The sequence below is a fragment of the Dipodomys merriami genome, unplaced genomic scaffold (assembly GCF_024711535.1).
Source record: "Dipodomys merriami isolate MVZ:Mamm:240054 unplaced genomic scaffold, mDipMer1.0.p SCAF_1, whole genome shotgun sequence".
Taxonomy (NCBI): domain Eukaryota; kingdom Metazoa; phylum Chordata; class Mammalia; order Rodentia; family Heteromyidae; genus Dipodomys; species Dipodomys merriami.
This window is the reverse complement of record NW_027202270.1, coordinates 45,797,876-45,814,121: the sequence shown is the minus strand read 5'-3', so window position 1 is coordinate 45,814,121 and position 16,246 is coordinate 45,797,876. Positions and strand designations below refer to the sequence as shown.

Sequence of the window (16,246 nt, the reverse complement as noted above, 5' to 3'; positions counted from 1 at the left end):
AAGCGCTCTACCACTGAGCCACCTTCCCAGCCCGTTCTCCAAACATCTTTAAGATACCATAGTATGTGTAAAACTATCTTTTAGGGAGGAAACAATTTTTCATTTTAAAGATTTTTAGAAAATTGAAATATATTCATTTCAGTAACAATCTAAAAGTAACTTACTGTTGTATGATGTACAACACATTCACCAAGGTACTGTCATTCATTAATTTGATTTTACTTGTAGCTAAATTATGAAGAGTAAGAAATTTTGGATGGTCTCTGACACTCTCAGCATTTCTTAACAAGTTGATCTTCTGCTTTTGAAATCTCCAAAGTGTACTAAATGCACATCCCACTTGCTCTTCTGTAAGTGTGGCTTTGTTTCTTTCAATAAGATCAAAGACTTGCTCTTCATCTGTGCAGTTATTCATCTTAACAATTAATGATTCACAACTGAAGGGTCGAAACTGAAACACTCTCCAGGGGAATGTTGAAATAGCTCTTACACGAAACATATTTATAACCAGAGTCTAGGAAAATCAGGTTTTTTAACTTTATATTGCAAAATTTCTTAGATATTGAAAGCCATCTGCAACTAGTAGCCAAGTGCAATCTGCTGGTGACAAGGTAACAGGTTTGCTTTCCATTAGGATGACACTAAGTCTTCCACCACACGGCTTCTGTAAAACAATTGGTTTGACCTGGTTATTTTAATTTTATTAATATCATATTATTTTAAACATTCAGGTTTAAAGTAACAAGGTATTTTTTGCATTAACTAGAGACTGATCTTAATCTGAACCAGTAGCAATTTCTGATCCAAACTGAAGTATCCAGAAAAAAAGAGCTTCTACAAGCACCCTATTTTAAAAACATCTGTCTGATATTACCTAAATTTTCAAATTTGACCATGAGAGCAGAAGAAAAAAAAAAAGGCTAAAATCAGAAAGGGTTTTGTTTTATTTTCTTGGTGTTTTTTGGTTTTTTTTTTTTTTTAATTTTTAGAAGGATAGTCTCTGGGGCTGGGAAGGTGGCTCAGTGGTAGAGCGCTTGCCTTGCATGCATGAGGCCCTGAGTTCGATTCCCCAGCACCACATAAGCAAAAAGGAAAAAACCCAGAAGTGGCGCTGTGGCTCAAGTGGTAGAGAACTAGCCTTGATCTGAAGAGCTGAGGGACGGTGCCCAGGCCCAGAGTTCAGGCCCACGACTGGACCCCAAAAAAAAAAAAAAAGAAGGATAGTCTCTGGCATCTCAGCTTTCAGGGTAATTTCTTGCCCCTTTCTTCTTGTGCCCTAAAAGAATGTAATTGTGCCATTAAATTACTTAATAACTTTTCATAGGTCTTAATAAATTAGTTGTTTACAACACCAATCAAGAAACATTTAGGAGAGACGGGGGAGAGAAGGGAGATAGGAAGGGATGGGAAGGGGAAACAAAGGAGGAAGCAACAATGCTTGATTAGAAATGTACTCATTGTCTTGCCCATGTAATTGTAACTCCTCTATACAGTATTTTCACAATTAAAAAAGAAAAAAGAAACATTTAGGTTAGGAATGAAATTTAAAAAGGAAAACCTTAGCCAGGGGCCAGTGGCTCAAGCCTGTAATCCTAGCTACTCAAGAGGCTGAGATCTGAGGATCGAAGTTCATAGCCAGCTGGAGCAGAAAAGTCCATGAGACTCTTATCTCCAATAAACCACGAAAACCTGAAGTGGCGCTGTGGCTCAAGTGATAGAGTGCTTGCCTTGAGCTGAATTGCTGAGGGCCAGCGCCCAGGCCAGAGTTCAAGCCTCATGACTTGTACATATTAGACGACAAAAAACTGTGTGTGTGTTTCTAGGACTTGAATTCAGAGTCTCAGTGCTGTCCTTGAGCTTTTCCGTGATTAACTGGAGATGCGTCTCATGTACTTTCTTGCCTGGGCTGGTTTTGAAGCACTATCCTCAGATCTCCAAGTCCTGAGTAGCTAGGATTAGAGACATGAGCCACTGTTCCCTGGTTTACAAAGAACTTTTTAAAAACATCATCTCATTAAATTCTTAACTAACTTACTAGGAAGATACTATCATTTCCATTTTCACACAAGGAAAAAGAGGTTTAATACGGTTTTTGGGAAAAAAAAATATGGGAGGACTGAAGGCTTACACCTGTTATCCTAACTACCTTAGAGGCTGAGCTCAAATGATTCAAGAGCACCAGACTTGAGGAAAAAAGCAGAGACTAAAAGGAGACCGAGGGGCTGGGAAGGTGGCTCAGTGGTAGAGCGCTTGCTTTGCATGCCGGAGGCCCTGGGTTCGATTCCTCAGTACCACATAAGCAAAAAGAAAAAAAAAGCCGGAAGTGGCGCTGTTGCTCAAGTGGTAGAGCACTAGCCTTGAGCTGAAGAGCTGAGGGGAAGTGCCCAGGCCCAGAGTTCAGGCGCCACGACCGGACCCCCCCCCCCCCAAAAAAAGAGACCGAGATGAGGAGGAGAACCAGAAGCCCTTAGGTCAAGTTCCGACACTCTCACACTCTCTCTCTCTCTCTCTCCCTCTCCCCCCCCCCCGTCTGTCTCTCTCTGTATGTCTGTCTCTCTCTGTCTCCAGTACTGGAGAAGCTGAGACTACAATCCCCTTACATCAATAAACAAATTATGTTATCACTAACAACTGGCCTCACACCCTTATTTAAAGTTATGCAAAACTGTACACCACGCGACTGCTCCGCCTTTTTTGTGGCAATGTGCGTGACCCGCTGATCCAAAGCTGCCCTGAGCCGCACACTTCCACAACCAGCCTGGCACAAGGGAAAAGTGCTACTCACGCACACTCAACGTGTAGACTATACGATGATTTGAATAAAGAGAGGCCTCGGCCCCCGCTGAGTGACCTTGGCGAAGCCATTTAACTAACGGAAGAGGCTTGGCTGTTGGCAAGCGGCGGGGGCGACTCCCGGTGAACCCGCAGGGTGCGGAGTTCAAAGGTTGCGAGTGACAGGCGCGCTGAGCCGGCGGCCAGCGCGGGAGCGCGGGAGGGAAGACGGTCTCCGCGATCCCGGCAGCATCGGGCTCAGCCCCACGGCAGTCCTCTGAGCTTCAGCGAACACAGTGCCACCGAGAAAGCGCTCCCTTTCGCCGCCGAACTCCGGCGAGGAAGCACCGCAGCCGCTGCCCGGCCGGGACTCGCCGGCGCGCTCTTCCCCGGCGGCGGAATCCCGGAGTATGGAAGGTTGCGACGGCTCCCAAGTCAGCGATATCCCTGGCCCCCGGCCGCTCGATTCTTCGCTTACCCCTTCTATGCCAGGGTGTTTATACTTTCCACGAGAGACACCATCTTCCAAAGAGCCGGTCTCCTCCGGCAGAGGAGCGCCCTGAAGAAACGTGCGCCCGGGAGACTCACACTACAGTTCCCAGAAGGCTTCGCGCGAAGCGTGAACGTCACGCACGCCTTTACAGGAATTCTGGGATTGGTAGTTTTTTTCCTCAATGAGACGAGCAAAGGCCACATCCAACCTACTGGAGAACATTCAGGGCCTTCAGGTCAGTGTCTTTCTACTGCTGAGGATCTTCCCTGTCCTTTAAGCAATTATTATATTTATAATACATAGAAGAAAGATTGTATTTTAAACTGAAATTATAAATGAAAACAGTAAGCTCATTACGGTAGTCCACTGCTACAAGGCAAGGGATTGCAAGTTCAAAGCATGCCTGGACTGCATAGAGGGACAATGCTCTAAAATAAAAGTAAAAAGGAACAAACAAAAAGTAAACATAAAAAAGGCATACACAGAATTGGGGGGGGGAAGGGGTTCTGGGGCTTGAACTCAAGGTCTGGGCTCTCAGTCCCTGAGATTGTGCTCAAGTCACAGGTCCACTTCTGGCTTTTTTTGGTAGTCAATTGGAAATAAGAATCCCAGGACAGCTGGGTGCCAGTGGCTCACACCTGTAATCCTAGCTATTCAGGAGGCTGCGATCTGAGGATCAGGGTTCAAAACTAGCCCCAGCAGGAAAGTCTATGAGACTCTTATCCTCAACAACCACTAAGAAAACCGAAAGTGGTGCTGTGACTCAAGTGGTAGAGCACTAGCCTTGAGCTGAAGAACTGAGGGACAGTGCCCAAGCCCAGAGTTCAAGCTCCACGAACAACAACAACAACAACAAAATTCCAGGGCATCATACATGGTAGACAAACACTATCACTGAATAACACGCCTCAGCCATTGTTTTGAAGCAAAGTCTTACTATACTGCCCAAGCGTGCCTAAACTTTTGGTTCAAATGATCCTACAGCCTTAGTCTCCTAATTAGCAGAAAGTACAAGTATGCACAGCCTTACTTCAAACACCCAATATCACAGTTCAGCTTTCTGAATAACTAGGATAAAGGACTTGAGCCACTAGAGCTCAACTAATTTTGAAACATTTTTGTAACTCCAGAAAGATAGTCAGTAACCATTTGCAGACTCCTTACAGCCTGCTGCCTGCAGCTGTTCTCCAAAAACGAAGGCAACAACGAATCCCAGACTACACTCACTAGTAGTTATATATGTTGTTTGGAACTAGATGGACTGACTGATAATACATTGTTGATCAAAATACTCAGACAAAAGAGATTTAAATGAAAATCTGAGAAAAGTATAGCAAGGTAATGGTATAAGATGTAACAGTACAGGGGTCTGGGAAGGTGGCTCAGTGGTAGAGCGCTTGTCTTGCATGCCTGAGGCCCTGGGTCGATTCCTCAGCACCACATAAGCAAAAAGAAAAAAGCCGGAAGTGGCTCTATGGCTCAAGTGGTAGAGCGCTAGCCTTGAGCTGAAGAGCTGAGGGACAGCGCCCAAGCCCAGAATTCAGGCCCCCCGACAGGACCCCCCCCCCAAAAAAAAAGATAGTACAATTTGTGTCAACATCTCATTCACAAGACAAAAAAGGGGACTAGGAGTAGAGTTTGGTGAGTTCAGCAGCGTTCCATTCAGCTTGCCTAGCACCCCAGCACAAAAGAGAGACATATGCTAGTCCCCAAAACCTAATGCCATTTATCTGAAACCTTCAAATTTATAAGGACAGAAAGTATATTGATATTTGTCAGCAGCTAGGGGAGGGGAAAAATGAGGCATTGAATGAGTTTCAGCTTTGTGAGATGAGGAGTTCTGGACATAGGTTGCACAACAATAAGAATGTACTTTTTAACCGGGTGCTGGTGGCTCATGCCTGTAATCCTAGCTACTCAGAAGGCTAAGATCTGAAGATCATGATTCAAAGCCAGCCTAGGCAGGAAAAGTCTGTGAGACTATCTCCAATAAACCACTCAGAAAACTGGAAGTGGCTCAGTCTTGAGCTGAAGAACACAGGGATAACACCCAGGCCCAGAGTTCAAGACTCATGACCAAAAACTAGAATGTAGGGCTGGGAAGGTGGCTCAGTGGTAGAGCGCTTGCCTTGCATGCCTAAGGCCCTGAGTTCGATTCCTCAGCACCACATAAGCAAAAAGAAAAAAGCTGGAAGTGGCGCTGTGTCTCAAGTGGTAGAGCGCTAGCCTTGAGCTGAAGAGCTGAGGGACAGCTCCCAGGCCCTGAGTTCAGGCCCCACGACCGGACCAAAAAAAAAAAAATCTAGACTGTACTTTTTCCTATTGAATTATAACCTTAAAAGTTAGGATGGCTGGGGTGCCAGGGGCTCACGCCTGTAATCCTAGCTACTCAGGAGGCTGAGATCTAAGGAAAACAGTTTGAAGCCAGCCCCATCAGAAAAGTCCCCATAGAGAGTCTTATCTTCAATAAACCACTCAAAAGCCAGAAGTGACACAGTGATAGTAGACGACAGTAGTAGACCACTAGCCTTGAGCACAAAGAAGCTAAAGGACATCACCCAGGCCCTGACTTCAAGCCCCACAACTAAGAAAAAAATTTAAGATGGTGAATTTTGTTACACACACACACACACACACACACACACACACACACACACACACACACACACACACTGTTGATTTTGAGATAGGGTTTTGCTATGTAGTCCAGGGTGGCCCTGAACTCAAGTTCTTCCTGTTTCAACTTTCCAAGTACTATGATTACAGATGTGTGCTTTCCATAGTTAGTTACCTATGCTCTTAACATTGAACCCAGAGCCTCATACATGGTAGGCAACACTATCACTGAATAACACTCCCTGGCCATTGTGTTTTGAGGCAAGATCTTACTATACTGCCCAAGGTTGTCTTTAATTTCTGGCTCAAATGATCCTACAGCCTAAGCCTCCTAAGAGTATGTACCACCATTTCTGGCTAGCTAACCATTTTTAGTGGTAGTACAGATAGGAACAAATACCTTAGGAGAATGGCTTTGGATGGGGTTAGGGAGAATTATTAAACTTCAAACTTTTATAGACTGTTTAAACTTTTACAATAAACCAGGTGTGGTGGTACATGCAAATAGTCTGAGCTACTTAGGAAGCTAGAGCAAGAACATTGTTTTGAATCTATGAGTTCAAGACCAGCCTGGGAAGCATAGCAGTAGGACATCTAAAAAAAACCACGTTTTTACAATAGCTCCTATTTCTATGAAATATATGTGAAAACAAACATGCTTTTTAAAAAAGTTAAACATACTGTCGTTAATAGGCAATTTCTGAAAGAGAGGGACAAAAGGTGAACAAATGCAGCAATGGTACTCACTAGACAGGATGTTGAAAATGGAACTATACTAAAACACGTGGGAAAAACAGGGAGAAAGTGGGGCAAGGGGTGATATTGTCTAAAATGAAATATACTCTTTACTTGAAGAAAAAATAAAAAGTAACCTGTAATCCTAGCTACTCAGTAGACTGAGATCTGAGCATAGCAGTTCAAAGCCAGCTGGGGAGGAAAGTCTGTGAGACTCATCTCCAATAAGCCACCAGGAAACTGGAAGTGGCGCTGTGGCTCAAGCGGTAGAGCACTAGCCTTGAGCTGAAGAGCTGAGAGACAGCTCCCAGGCCCAGAGTTCAAGCCCCATGACTAACAAAAAATAAATAAATAAAAATAAATTTAAACAAATTGTTCAAATAGGGATACAGGTTGACCCATTGCAACAATGAGATGTACAAGACACCATGTCGAAAAACGAACTTTACAATTTACTTGCGCAGAGGTGGGGAGGGGAAGAGGGGAAGAATGTAGTTGTGGAGGTGGGAGGGTAGGGATGGTAGGGGAAAAACAAAGGAGGCAACAATCCTTGATAAGAAATGTACCTTGTTCATGTGATTGTAACCCTTCTGTACAGTATTTTCACAATAAAAAAGTATTTAAAAATAAATTTAAAATAAATAAAAAGTAAAGATAAAAGTTAACTCCACAGTTACCTTAGCCTAGTCCACCCATACCCTTCTTTTGGTATCAGAATCCATTCATTGCTCAGCATGTAATCCTTGCTTTTCATGAGCTGAGATCTGAGGAAACCAGCCCAGGCAGCCAAACTTCCAGATTTTATCTCTAATTTACCAGCAAAAAGTGGAGGCATGGCTCAGTGATATAGTAGTAGTCATGAGCAAAAATAGAAGTGAGAACCAGAGGCCCTGAGTTCAAGCACAAATGACGGAAGGAAACAGAAAATAGGAAATAAATAAAGAAGGGGGCTGGGAAGGTGGCTCAGAGGTAGAGTGCTTGCCTTGCATGCATGAGGCCCTGGGTTCAATTCCTCAGCACCACATAAGCAGAAAAAGCCGAAAGTGGCGTTGTAGCTGAAGTGGTAGAGTGCTAGTCTTGAGCTGAAGAGCTGAGGGACAGCGCCCAGGCCCAGAGTTCAGGCCCCACAACTGGCAAAAAAAAAAAAAAAAAAAAAAAGGCAAGAAAGAAAGAAGGAAGCAAACCAAAAAAGAAAACCCATTCTCCTCATTTCAAAGACATCAAGGCTAGGCCAAATCTAGCCTGTCAGGCCCATGAGCTACAGATGAATAGTACTGTGTGCTGTGTATAATGAATAAAGCCAAACATCAACGGTTATTTCTCAGTTATATCACATACCAATACAAATATCTCTGGTCAATAAAGACTTTTCTCCACACAGATTTTCATTTGAATGTGGTCTGTTTCTTCTGCTGCTCATATTAGAGTTTGTTCCTCACTGTAAACCTTAAGAGGGTGGACCTATTCCATTTTAGATGTTTAAAGGTGAGACCTTGGCAAGCAATTAGGATTACATAAAGTCATGATCCAAAGATGATTTTATGATTATTGCATTTTGGTGACATGTTTCTTTCCTTTATTTTTTTCTTTCATTTGGAGATACTGAGAACAGAACTGAGGGCCTTTTGTGTGTTGGGCAAGCATTCTACTACAAGCTACATCTCCAGTCATAAATAGTGGTGGTTATTATACAAAGAGAATGACTATGACTGGAAGATTATAAACAAGCTTCCTGCCTTTCATCATGTGACTTCCTGCACCACTTTGGGACACTGTCAACTAAATGGTCATCTACAGGCCATCTACAGATGAGACTCTTGACGTTGGATACCCAGAACCATGAGCCAAAATAAGCTTTCTTTAAAACTTATCTGGTAGAGATTATTATCCATTATTATCTATTAGTAATACTAAACAGAATAAGACACAGGTTTCTTCCATAATCTCTCAGTGCCTTGAAACTCTGGATCCACCAGGACTAACTGGACCAGTGGAAAACAGCCAAATCCTGGAATGGAATTTGGGACACCGGCACCTGGACCAAAAAAATTTTTTTAAAGACCATTAGAAAAAAAAAAAAAAAAAGAATTGAGCTGGTCACTCATGCATGTAATCCTAGCTACTCATGAAATAAGGAGGTCAGGTCTGGCCAGTGTATTGGCCACATGGTGGATGGTAGGGTCTGGCATCTTGTCTTAATGCTGAGGGAAGGAACCTGGTTAGCAAAATTAAGATTAATAGACTTTGCCAGAGAACCATGCAGACATCCAGGTACATAGAACATAGAACAAAGAAAGGTTTATTGCTGGGAGAGGGCCCTCCCCCCAAGCCTCCTTCTCACAAGGGAGGAATGAGAAGCAGCCCAGGCTATTGTCTGGGGTGACCTATATAACCTAGGAAGTTTAGGAGGGGATAGAAGGGACTAGGAGGCGGAGACCCTGGTGTGGATGTGTGGGCCAGGGGCTTCATCATGGTGGACTAGGATTTATAGCTGCCATCCAAGTAGTAGATAAGGATCCTGCAGCTGTCCACTCCTGAAGGTCACTGTAAGGGGCTCTTGTTGCCTTTATGGTGGTAGCTGCACCAGAGAAGTGCCATCCCAAGGTAAAGGGGGCTGGAAGTTGATTATTTACTGCCTTTACTACCTGGGCCCGGTGTTGCCTAGGAAGAGGGCATGCTAAGCTGTGGAGAAGGGAAGGAGTGGACAAAGCTATGGGAAGGGACTCCTTTTGCTAACAACCTCCTCCTCCCTCCCCCCCCCCCCCCATCACCTGCCTCCCAGGTAATGGGCCTGCCGGGACCCCTGGAGGCAGGAGCAGGCACTTGCTGATAGGTTACTGAATTTGTCAGTCTAGTGCCTGGGACTAGGAATTTCCTGAGGATCTGCCCCCTGAGCCGACCAATTTAGGCCTGGACCAGCTTAGCCACAGGGACCATGCTACATGTGTCTCTGTGTCCTGTCTCCTCTCCAGTGATGGCTTCACGAGCTGAATTGGCTTGTTGGTATTGTTTTTCTTTCCTCTTTAGCATGTTTCCTAGCTGTGTTTTGTGTGCCGCAGGCTTTTGTAATAACTGGCAGCCTGCAGCCTGTTAACTGTATAATAAAGACTCCAATACTCTATATTTTAAAATCTGGCTTCTGGGATGATTTACAACACTCAGGAGGCTGAGATCTGAGGATCGTGGTTCAAAACCAGCTCACACGGGAAAGCCCATGAGACTCTTCAATTAACCACCAGAAAAGCCGGAAGTGGAGCTGTGGCTCAAGTGGTAAGGCTCTAGCCTTGGGCACAAAAGCTCTGGGACAGCGTCCAGGCCCTGAGTTCAAGCCTCCAGGGCTGCCATAAACACGCGCGCGCACACACACATACACACACACGCATAAAAGCAACGAAATCCCATAAATCCAAGGGGAGCACGCTAGCCTGATAAGCCGGAGGATGCCGGGAGACCCGTCACCCTGTCGGTGACGTATTTCCGGTGCGACGCATTCCCTCCACGCCGGGACTGGGCGGTGGGGGAGGGAGGCGGTTAGTAGGTTTTAGCGCCTTTTCTGACGGCGGTATATTTGAAGCGCTTTAAAGGACGGAGCCTAGGGAAGAGGAAAGTAGCAGTGCCGGTAAGTGGCGTCCGGCTTGCGTTATTTTAGTGGCGTCGTTGCTGAGGTCCCGGGGTTCGAGAGCGGGAAGGCCCCGGGAAGAGGGGCGGAGCCGGCGCGGCTGCCCGGGCTGAGGTAACTGTCTTCTCTCGAGGGGTTTGGGCAGCTCGGGCCCCGAGGGGAGGCCCAGGCCCTGAGGGGCGGCCCGGAGACCGAGGCGTTGGCTGGGAAGCTCCCGCCGCCGGAGCCGAGTTGCTGCCAAGCCTCCGGGGCCTAGGAAACGGCTCTTCCCCCGCCAGCCCCCGCCCTCCCCACACGGGCGCACACCTCCCTCCCTGACGCATTCTGCCGCACAAGCTGTAATATGGCGGCAGCGACGGCGGCCTCGACTCGGAAGATTGAGGTTGATTTTTGATGCTTCGAAATCCTCAAACTGAACGGTACCGCGGGGTAGGTGGGATGACTGGTGGGGAAGAGGGAGGTGCAGCCGGCTGTCCTGTCAGGTTAGGATTAGAGGGTGACGGGCGAACAGCCAAAATGGTCAGGGATTAATCATGAATACAAGCTTTCCTCCTACCCCGACCTTTTCCTCTCCTAGGACAGCTGCTGCTGTACGTGCTTTAGTGGCATTGGCTACTTTACCGAGAAATGCCCAATAAGTCAAGTTCGGGGTCTTATCTGAGCTTTTTCCAAGTTTTCCCACTATTGGGAGGAGCTGAAAGCGGCGCAGGCCTTTTAGGAGGAAGACGATGGTTTCGGAGCCGCTTGTTTGCTAAGAAGGAGTAAATCTGCTAATTTGATTAGCTCTTCTTTAGTCTTTGTCGGAGCAAAGATAACATCTGCTGGCAAGAATAAAAGAATAGCCGTTTTAGAAATGTTACAAAAGCACCATTTTGTGCATCGAGCTTAATCTCATAATGCAGAAGGCTTTTTTTTTTTTTCTCAATCGTGGTCACATTGCATCCAAAAAACATTTAGTTGTTTTGGAAATTTTGGGGTCGGAAATTGCCTTTGTGAAACCAAAACCAGAAAAGCTCAAAATATATCTGAGTGTATGGCATTATGGCCAATAATAGTTTTTAAATCGCATCATAAAAAACGCTGTATGTAGGTAGATACTTAGAATGGTTGCATCTCTCTTTTATGTTTCCATTTACCTGAAATTTTATCTAACCTAGCTTTCTCCTCCCCCATTTAATGTAACTATTTGGGATTTTTTTTTTTTTTTTTTAGCAATTCACACTTAAGAGTTCGTTGTACATTGGTAAGCTGTTCCTTTGACTCAGAATTATTGACTAACTTTTGAATTTTTTTGCTACCTAGGGCTTTTTAGTAAGGACCCCCCCCCCCCATTGTGTTTTACTGGAGATCAAAGCCCGGTGCTTTGCACTAGCTAGCCAGTGCTCCAGCACTGAGCCACATCCCCAGCCCTCTTAGACTTTTTATCTTCTCTTCAGGCAATTTTCAGAGTTCCCTTCCCATGCTGTCAAGACTATACAAGGACATGAATTTACTAGATTCGAAATTTTGGATTTCCTGGGCCAATCATGTTTGGAGCCTTCTTTTTTTTTTTTTAATCTTCGAAGTGAAATTGTTTTGATTTCCTTCTGAAACAGCTCTAGCCTTGAAAATATTCTGGTTTGTTAAAATTTTGTATAAATTCTGTTTTCAGTTGCAATTCAGTAGTTCTCCTCTAAACGAAGAACATGTATTTTGACTTCTTAAAGGCTGTCTTATTTGGTACATGTTACTGTGAATTTGCAAAATAGTTGACCTCCACATATTTTGCTGTTTTGTGTGTTTTTAGTCAGATTTTTATTTCAAGCAACACCTATTATTTAGGCAAATGGAATTTGGTAACCATTCATAGTGGATGAAGTAGTTCTGTTATTACAACACTATCTTAAATTCTTAAAATAGTTGTTCATTTTAGGAAATACCTGTGGATTTTTTTCCTCTTACTACTTTAAAAACAGAATATTTGAACATTATTATATCATTGTCCATATTTAATACATTAATGTGTTGAAGTATCTTGCCATTTGTAATAGTAATCCACAGATGATTAGGTGGTTTGAAGAATTTGTTGCAAGTATTTTTGCTATTTTGGTGTTTTTTTGGGCTTTATTACTTTAAATTAGCACCCAGCTTCAGTTCTCTAATTTTGTTTAACTGTCAGTGGCTTTTCCCTGGCTTAAAGCATATATGTATGTGTATGTGTGTGGGATATGTGTGTGTGTGTGTACACACTTTTTCTTAATAGGAACTCACTGTATTTTTATTTCATTAGGACTTTATCATGAAACTTGTAGGTAATACTATCAATATTACAGGAAAATGGCTGGAAATTGGTGCTTTTACCATGAAGGAAATGTGTGCATAGCTTTCCCCCCCCCCCCCCCCCCCCAGTCCTGGGGCTTGAGCTAACACTCTACCATGTGAGCCACAGCACCACTTCTGGCTTTTCCTGTTTATGTGGTACTGAGGATTAGAACCTAGGGCTTCATGTATGCTAGGCAAGCACTCTTCCACTAAGTCACATTCCTAGCCCTGTGCTTAGAGTGATGGTTTAAAATAACAATAAGAGTCTCATGGACTTTCCTGCTGGCTGGCATGGAGGCATTATCCTCAGATCTCAGCCTTCCAAGTAATTTAAGAGTACAGACATGAGCCATCGATGCCCAGCTCTAGTCCTTCAGCTCTTGATCTATAAAATTAGAAGATTGAGCTAAATTATCTGTTATCTGTATTTTGAACTCCAAAAACCCACTTGTTTATACAAATTTAAATCATTACAGGTAAACACTAATAGTACTAGCAGAGATTGATTGATTTCCCAAGTAGTGGATAGTATATGTAGTTTAGTACTAACATAGTTATAATTTTTTTGTCCCTGTGGTGATATATGTAATGAATGTATCCTGATTTAACATTGAATTTGGTAATATAGTCACTTACATTTTCCCCCTCCCTTTTTTTTTTTTTTTTTTGCAATGCAGGGAATAAACCCAAAGTGTATGCATGTTAGGTAGCACCTTATCTCCAATGCCTAGATTGTCTTAAGTTTTTTTTAATGATTTAAGAATTTTAGAACTATCTGCATTATAAAACAAACATGTTGCCAACTCACTGTTTTTGTCTATACAAAACATTAAGAAAAGGCACTGGATGGAAGACCATACTTGTCTTTTCTGGTACTTCAGAATATTAGCTTTTTACTTAATTCAACATTATGACATTTGTAAATCTCTTAGAGCTAGTCTTGATAGCACTCACACATAACCCTAGCACTTGAAAGGCTGAGGCAGAAAGACTTGAGTTCCATGTCAATCTAAGCTACAGAGTTGATTTTGTCCCCCAAAAGCCAAAATTATGGATGGGCACAGTGGCTCACACCTCTAATTGTAATTTCAGCTACTTGGGAGGTGGAGATTGGGAGGATCACAGTTTAAGCCAAGCCCAGGCAAAAAGTTTGTGAGACTATCTCATCCAGTTAAGCTAGGCATGGTAGTGTGTCCATGTAACTTCAGCAATTTGGGAGGTGTAGGAGGATCAAAATCTAGGCCAGCCAGGCAAAAACATAAGGTCCTATTTTAAAAGTAACTTGGAGCTGAAAGGGCTAGAGTGTGGCTTCAGTGGTAAAGTACTTAACTAGCAAGTATGAGGCCCCTGAGTTCAAATCAAGTACTACCCTAAAGTGTAAGTGTAATACCACTTGAGCTTCACCCCAAACACTATAAAAAATTTGGAGGGGGGCAGAACTGATACTTGAACTCAGGGCCTCATACTTGGTAGGCATGCTCTCTGCTGCTTGAGCCACTCTCCCAGCCCTTCTTTGCACTGGTTATTTTGAGATGCTAGGCTTCAGTCTGCACTACAGTCCTCTTATTTAATGCTTCATTGATACAGCTGAGATGACAAGTTGCACCACAATACCCACCATCTGTTGTGAACTTTTCTGCCTGGATTGGCCTGGGACCATGATCCTCTTGATCTCAGCCTCCTACATAATGGATGATAGGCCCACCATGCCCAATTTTGGCTTATAAGGAGACTCAAACTTTTTGTGTAGGTTAGACTCATACTTTACTCCTCCTAACCTCCAAAGGGATTATGTGAATCAGTGCATGTGGCCTTGAAATGCTTTCAAAGCAGTCTGTTTCATTTCTCATTTGATCTCTCAGAATTGGAAGCCTGATAGGAATTTCAAAGTACTTTCTTTGACTCCTAAAGATCTGATATAGTTTTTTTGGGTTTTTTTTTTTTGGGGGGGGGGTCCAGTTGTGGGCCTGAACTCTGGGCCTGGGCGCTGTCCCTCAGCTCTTCAGCTCAAGGCTAGCACTCTACCACTTGAGCCATAGCGCCACTTCCGGCTTTTTTCTTTTAGCGTATGTGATGCTGAGGAATCAAACCCAGGGCCTCATGCATGCAAGACAAGTGCTCTACCACTGAGCCACCTTCCCAGCCCCAAGATCTGATATAGTTTTAATGAATTTAACTTACATGATTACATTTAAAGGTAACAATCTGTACAAAAAATAATCTGTATGAGAAATTTGTATGAGAAAATCCTGCCTTTTTTTTTGGTCTGTCGTGGGGCTTGAACTCTGGGCCTGGTCACCATCCCTCAGCTCTTCAGCTCAAGGCTAGCACTCTCTTTTCTTTTTTTTGTGGGGGGGGGGTCTGGTCGTGGGTCCTGAACTCTGGGCCTGGGCACTGTCCCTCAGTTCTTCAGCTCAAGGCTAGCGCTCTACTACTTGAGCCACAGCACCACTTCCGGCTTTTTTCTTTTTGCTTATGTGGTGCTGAGGAATCGAACCCAGGGCCTCATGCATGCAAGGCAAGCGCTCTACCACTGAGCTACCTTACCAGCCCTAGCACTCTCATTTCTTATCTCCAACAACCCACTAGGAAACCAGAAGTGCCTCTGTGGCTAGTAGTAGAATGCAAACCTTGAGCTAAAGAGCGCAGAAACAGCTCCTAGGCCCAGAGTTCAGGCCCCAAAAGAGTCTCATAGACTTTGCTTCCCAGGCTGGTTTTGGACTGTGATCCTCAAATCTCAGCCTCCTGAGTAGCTAAGATTACAGGAGTAAGCCACCAGTGCACAGCTTGCCTTGGTTTCTTGTATAAAAAAAGAAGGAAGCTGGGCTAGGAAGGTGGCTCAGTGGTGGAGCACTTGCCTTGCATGCATGAGGCCCTGGATTCGATTCCTCAGCACCACATAAGCAGAAGAAAAAAAAAAGCCAGAAGTGGTCCTGTGGCTTAAGTGGCAGAGTACTGGCCTTGAGCAAAGAAGCTAAGGGACAGTGCCCAGGCCCTGAGTTCAACCCCCAGGACTGGCAAAAAAGAAAAAGAACGAAAAAGGCAAATGTGTTAACTGAAATAAAGTAGACTTGAGGAAGAACATAAATAGTGTAATTCCTTAGAAAATCAAAGTAAAAATTCAGCAAAATAAAACACCAAAATGGTACCCGATAGGAGTGTAATGAGATGGTGGTTAAGGAGAAAGAAGTAGACAAATAAAGAGAAGAGGGGGGCTGGGAAAGGACCTCAGTGGTAGAGTGCTTGTGTTGCATGCATGAGGCCCTGGGTTCCATTCCTTAGCACCACATAAACAGAAAAGCCCGAAGTGGCCCCGAGGCTCAAGTAGTAGAGCTGAGAGACAGTGCCCAGGCCCAGAGTTCAGGTCCCATGAATGACAAAAAATAAAAAATGAAGAAGGGGAGAGTGTAGTCAATAATCCAATGTATATCGTACAAAATTAAGAACAGTGAGAGAAAGAGTGGGTAGGGGAGGAAGGATGAGAATGTTATAAGGGGTGACTTTGATCAAGATACATTGTATTAATAAACTTTGTTAAAGGCAACTCTTTTGTACATTTAAAGCAACATTGTACTACAAAGATAATAAAATGAAAAGAAAGAAGAAAACATGTAGTGCATCACAATAGGAAGATCTATGATGTAGCCTCTGCATTGGGGTAGACTAAGGATGAACTTCCTTAATATAGATCAATAATAGACTAAGACTGA

At 43.9% G+C, this 16,246-nt stretch overlaps 2 protein-coding genes across 7 annotated transcripts in view; one reads left to right on the top strand and one right to left on the bottom strand.

The window, feature by feature from the left end:
* Nucleotides 1–3,336, bottom strand: part of Fastkd1 (FAST kinase domains 1) — a 41,099-nt gene extending 37,763 nt beyond the window's left edge. For 2 of the 4 annotated variants that reach the window (XM_070021396.1, XM_070021399.1), the window contains exons 1-2: nt 2,786–3,168; nt 165–664 (exon numbers count right to left, since the gene is read on the bottom strand). In XM_070021396.1, coding sequence (XP_069877497.1) covers nt 165–499 — 335 coding nt within the window. In that variant the 5' untranslated portion in view covers nt 500–664; nt 2,786–3,168. Of the gene's footprint in view, nt 1–164; nt 665–2,785; nt 3,169–3,250 lie in introns of those variants that run through there. The other 2 variants (XM_070021398.1, XM_070021397.1) reach the window with 2 other exon arrangements.
* A 6,768-nt stretch (nt 3,337–10,104) lies between these two features.
* Ppig (peptidylprolyl isomerase G) overlaps nt 10,105–16,246 on the top strand; it is a 43,461-nt gene continuing 37,319 nt past the window's right edge. Inside the window, exon 1 of one of the 3 annotated variants that reach the window (XM_070021393.1) lies at nt 10,105–10,235. The gene's annotated coding sequence lies outside the window, so the exon portion shown is untranslated. Of the gene's footprint in view, nt 10,236–10,504; nt 10,665–16,246 lie in introns of those variants that run through there. The other 2 variants (XM_070021394.1, XM_070021395.1) reach the window with 2 other exon arrangements.